Source organism: Melanotaenia boesemani, chromosome 2 (assembly GCF_017639745.1).
Source record: "Melanotaenia boesemani isolate fMelBoe1 chromosome 2, fMelBoe1.pri, whole genome shotgun sequence".
Classification (NCBI taxonomy): domain Eukaryota; kingdom Metazoa; phylum Chordata; class Actinopteri; order Atheriniformes; family Melanotaeniidae; genus Melanotaenia; species Melanotaenia boesemani.
Window position 1 is genome coordinate 20,032,498 of NC_055683.1, and position 5,467 is coordinate 20,037,964.

Below are 5,467 nucleotides of genomic sequence, written 5' to 3' on the forward strand. Positions count from 1 at the left end.
CACCCCTTAAAAAGTATAATGAATTTGGTTTAATTATATTAATAATTCATAATTCATAATAATAATTAATTAATTATTAATCATATTAATAACTTTTAAGATCTGGACTTGTAGAGTCTTGAAGAAGCAAAAATGTGTGCTTTTTATTACGAGCTCATCCCCACATCAACACGTCATAAAAGTGCAAAAATAAACATGTTTAAAACGGCAAATGATTCAAGTATCACAATTTATTACAAAAACTAGAACTTTTTTTTCTTTCTGTCAGTGTTGCCATGCTTTAAGCGTATAACAATACAGTATAAAACCTCAACCTAAAAGTAGGATAGTAAAAGCAAAGATCAGAGATGCTGACGCAGCATTACAGAAGTTAAGACATGCTGTTACTGTACAGAGAACATTCCTGCTGAAGTTCAAGCAACTGTAAAACGCGCCATTGTCATCAATGAATTGCATTTCACATTAAACAATCTTTTCCAGCCTCATCCAAAAAGTGTTATGACAAACACCTTTTTTTGATAATAATTCACTAGAAAATAAACACAAAAGCACAAACACTCTGCAAAGGACGATGAATGTGCTGAGATACTTTTCAACAGCCCAAGGCACTCAGGCTCAAATGTTGGCAATGAATATACGTCATTCTTCACACAAAATCACGTCAAGCAGGTGGTGGTAGAGAAAGAGGAGTGACAGAGAAACAATGTTGTCTTTTTTTTATTTTTCTTAACCTCTTGAAGAACACCTTCCTTTTGAAAAAGTCCACTCTGCCCTTTTTCACAGTGAAAATTCCTGGCAGTCGAGACAAAAAAAAAAGGACATTTGAAGAAGTCAGTCATTTTGTTGAATAGCGTGACATCTGTTTTCTAAAAACTACATGACCTCCTACTGTATGTCTGATGTTGGTTCCTCAATTTGCTCTCTCAGAGCGACCTCTGCTCTCGGGGGTGGCATCGCCAGCTTTTTCAAAGAAAACCACAAATTAAACCTGATGTGCATTCAAGCACCACAGGATGCCAAAGTGACTCTTTTCAGTGACTTCTCCCACATGAGAAATCTGGTAAAAATCTATCAAATCGTCCACAAATTCTATTTTCAAATATCTATAACAAAATTCCAGACGGTACTCGACTGCGACAATCTCCTCTTGACCTTTCGAATGTGTTTACCGATGCCGTGACAACCGTATCTTTTGCAGACACTCTGGGTCTGTCTTCCCTGCTGCTCAGTTCAGTTGACGACAAGCTTCAAATGTCCACTTCGAGGCACCTCCGTAAATATCAAGGCTTGTCTCCATCCACGCAAAAACGTTGCCCACTTGAGCTTTGCTGCTGCAGGTTGCCAGATTATAAATCTCTCCCACAGACAGTTTACGATCCCAGATGTGGAAATTTGCCAGATCTCCAACAAAAGCTTGTGTGGCGTCAAATCCTCCCCCATACGTGTCCTGTGGTGAGGAAAATTATTTTAACAAAGATGAAAAACCTGGTACATAAAGAGGACAAGAACTTTTTTGATTACACTGATATGTGACTGAACTGAGAGAGCAACATGTACCCTTGATGCACCCAGATTTTAATAAGAACTCACTTAAAGATTTAACTACTTTATTAAATTTTTGAAAACAGCCAAGGATGGACAAACATATTAAAACTTTTCTGTGTGACTATAAACATCTTGGTCTGCTTGTTAATTTACTGTCTGTATTATGAATGACATTCTACATTTGACTAAATATGTCATGTTATATAAAAAAATGCAAGAAAATGCTTAATAAGTATTTTGTACAGGACCATGAAGATAACAAAAGTACTTAGATGAGAATTTGGAAAATATTAAATCCATACCTGCTCCTGGCCAAGGATCAGCAGGCCCTGTGGTTTGATGGGATGATATGGAGCTAAATTTTCTCCACTACCCCTCTTGACACCATCTTGGAAAGCTTCCCAAACACCATCACGAGTTGTCCAGGTCACACAGATATGATGCCACTTTCCATCATTGATAAGAAAAGGCAGCTTTGCAACCTTTAACAAGTTCAAATGCAGAAATGATTAGACTTATAACCCCAAAAGTAAAATAAAAGAATGGGAAACAATATGTTTATCATCTTAATACCTTGTCATTTATTAGTATCTCCATTGGGTTGTTTCCCCACTCTATGAGGACCAGCTCGTTAGCCTGACCAGGAACAGCATAGGAAAAAGGTGTTCCCACTCCAGGAGAGGCATTGGACTTCAGCCACATGCACACAGTAAGGGCATACATCTCCGGCAAACTCTTCTTCACTTTTGCATACATGTAGTTGGTTCTCAGTGGAAATGTTAACTGGAATTTATCTAGTGGTCTGTTTTCTCTCTGACCTGTGAGGGAATAAAGTAACAGGGCACATTTTAAATATTCATACTCTCGCTCTCTCTCTCTCTATCTCTCTCTCACACACACACACACACACACACACACACACACACATATATATATATATATATATATATATAATTATCATTATCATAATACTAATATAGCCTATCACACTGGGGATTTACACTGGAATTACACGTTACACAACAAATCCACAATGGTGATGCTCCAGATTTGCTTTAATCTCGTACGATAAAACCATCACTGCAGTGATGTTAACTTTCATCTCATCTTTTTTTCATGCATTCAAACTTTTTTTTTTTTTTTTTTTTTTTGCTTCCATAACACGGTTTGGCTGACTGCTAGCACCAGAGGGGTCCCAAACTGAGACAGCATCATGTTATAAGTTCTCAAAATAGAGCAAATGGAGGCGGGAGATCGTTCACTGAATGCCGGGGTTTCATTTGCATGAATTAGAGCAGGAAACTGCAGAATGCAACAGACTGCTTTTCCCTTCGTTTAGCAATTTGAAATTTAAATTTGTCAACTGCAGTGATTTTTCTTTTGTTTTGTCCCGTCGCTCCCCAGCCTCGCCTCTATCATACTTCTCACCAAACACTCCCTGATGCCCCTCGCTACCTTTTCCAGATCCCTACCTTTTTCCAGGTCAGAGATCCTCTGGTGTAGGGACGTGAGGGTGGACTCCACTCTCCCACGTTGCTCCGTCTCATTTCGGAGTCCGGGCTTCCCCTCCTCGATGCTGTTCACTCGGGACAACACCTGCTTCTCTAAGTCGTCGATCTTACTTTGGAGCAGGTCTTTCAGGCTGTTCGCCTGTACCGAGTTGTTACTTCTGCTGAATTGCTGTTGGGGCCAAAACGCAAAAAAAGCTTATTAACTGCTGAAGGTGGGAATGGTTGGAGATTAACTTTTATATTTAAGGGTTACAATGGATATGCAACTTCAATTCATATTTGTCCTTTTTTTTTCATATTGACAAGCATAGACTATCATTGTTAATAGTCTATGTCAATATTGGTTTTAATCAACAAAATGTTATTGTAATGGTGGTATTTGCGCAGCGTCAAAGCGGTAAAAAAAAAAAAAAAAAATCTGTGCAGAAACATCAGCCTACCTCCAAATTTTCCAGCCTCTGCTTCAACGATTGTAAAGTCTGTGATAGCTGCGTCAAAGTATCAGCGGGGCCCCTCGATACATCTCCCATAGTGTTTTTGGTCCCCCCTTCTTTCCTTCTGCCCCCGGGACGCGCGTCCCCGGGTTCTGCGCCACTCTGGCTCTCACACCGAGCCAACTTCGAGGTCAGTTCTCTAATAGTCTCTTTTTGGTTAATTATCGTCTCTTTCTGCTGCAAAACTGTCTCCCGCAGCTGCATAACAGTGGTCTTCAAGTCCTCTCCTGGCACGCTGTTCTGCAACGTGGCTGCGCATATGTCCATATCCTTGGGTACGGACGTGCAAATGAACTGCGTCTGTCCCGCAAAGTCTTGACATAAACTCGCCAAAAATACGCCGGAAAATAGAAAAAGTCTCCAACAAAATCCGTTCTTTGTCGCCTGCATGCTGGCGTCTGTGTTGAGGTTTTTGTTTGTTTCTTCTTTTTGGTCTACGAGCAGCACCGACTTCCCGCTTGTTGTTGTACTCCTGTCCGTGCGAGCGCACCCGCTTTTATACTGCGTGCCCGGCTCTGCGCAGAGCGGGTTCACTGCATCGCAACCAGAGGGGCGGGATCGCACTCTGCCCCCTCTTTTAAAACGTCTCCAGAAGTTGCGTCACATTCAAGAGATGAAACCCATTTTGCTTTCAGGCTCTCACATGTTAAATCTTTCATCACTTTGACTATTTGTCATTTCTCGCTGTGTATTATTCATTCGTAAAACGCGGATTTGTTGGCGGAGAAGGGGCTTGCTTGTGTGGCTCACGGCCAAAAGAGGCCAGCTGTGTTTGTTTTGTTTCTGGCGCACTGGAAACCAAACACAATGAAGGTGGATGCAGATGAGAAGTTGCAGTAATTTGAATTTGAGAGACCACCCCCCAGATTCAGCACCAAGGACAGCTCCCCTCACATCACACCGTCACACTGAGCAGCGAGAGCAGCTGTCTGTTTACGCTGCTGCCTACAAATGTTTCCTGCTCGGGCTTTATCTCTCTGATCATGATCTGTAAACTCAGTCTGAGAAAGTACGTTCACTTCAAACCTTTAAGCACACACAAAGACACACACTTTACAGATCATCTCCTTCAGTGGAGATCTGCTCTCTGTATCACTTCTAAGTAATTCAATTTTTCAAACAGTAGCATATCATCAAACAGTTTAAACTATGAATTAATCAGGAAAGAAAATGTTCAGTCTCTTGAGCTGCATTCCAACTGAGTCTATGCTAAAAATAACATAAACACACTAATTCGTAGTGAAAGCATATCAGCTGTCAGATTAAAATGGGTGGAAAGATGGACTCAAGCAGACGTGCATGCATGTGGAAAAGCCTGCATGTGACAATAGTAGGTGGAGAAGGTTAAAAGGTTTGTGGCATAATTACAATCATCTATTGCAGGTCATTAAATCCAAATGATTTGTTGATGCACGTTTTATCCTGTTTGCTGGATGGAAATGACTCTGAATGATTAAATGGTTTTCCAGGAGGGAAGATCTTATTTGAAAGCTGCAAAAAAGAACTCAAAGTAAAGCCAAAGTCTACACAAAATATTTCTCTACTTGTGTTCTGTTAGTTTTGGATTGTCATGACTAAAAGTCTATTTTCTTTACCATTTGTATGATACAGATTTGCTTCCTGAAATGTCAATAAATGTAATAATTAAGTTTAAATATGAAGAAATAAAAATACATTTGGTATACTTTATACATTTTTGACACTGTTGTTCTCTTCTTGTAGCCAAGGTGTTCATGCAGTTTAAGATCTTTTTCTAGGTCATTATAATTCTGAGTGGTAAATAACAACCATAAAACCTTTTAAGCCTTTACATGCAGAAAATTAACACCAATGCTGCCTTGTTATTGTAAATTCCTGGAAATAAAGACTATTTACAAATTTATGTTTTGTTCTTAAGATTTTAATTGTCCTGGTGCC

At 39.8% G+C, this 5,467-nt stretch overlaps 1 protein-coding gene across 1 annotated transcript; it reads right to left on the bottom strand.

Annotated features, from left to right (window-relative positions):
- Positions 1 to 215: 215 nt before the first annotated feature.
- nptx1l (neuronal pentraxin 1 like) lies at positions 216 to 4,048 on the bottom strand. Its single transcript, XM_041995729.1, has 5 exons — positions 3,497 to 4,048; positions 3,018 to 3,225; positions 2,119 to 2,363; positions 1,848 to 2,027; positions 216 to 1,447 (listed from the first exon to the last, which is right to left on the bottom strand). Exons 1-5 carry the CDS (start codon positions 3,938 to 3,940, stop codon positions 1,226 to 1,228), a joined length of 1,299 nt encoding a protein of 432 aa, XP_041851663.1. The 5' UTR covers positions 3,941 to 4,048; the 3' UTR covers positions 216 to 1,225.
- Positions 4,049 to 5,467: the final 1,419 nt, after the last annotated feature.

Coding starts and splice junctions, on each gene's coding strand:
- nptx1l (XM_041995729.1), bottom strand. CDS start 3,940: ATGCAGGCGACAAAGAACGGATTTTGTTGGAGACTTTTTCTATTTTCC. Junction 2,364..3,017: donor GATCTCTGACCTGGAAAAAG/GTAGGGATCTGG, acceptor ATTCCCTCACAG/GTCAGAGAGAAAACAGACCA. Junction 1,448..1,847: donor TGATCCTTGGCCAGGAGCAG/GTATGGATTTAA, acceptor TCCTCACCACAG/GACACGTATGGGGGAGGATT.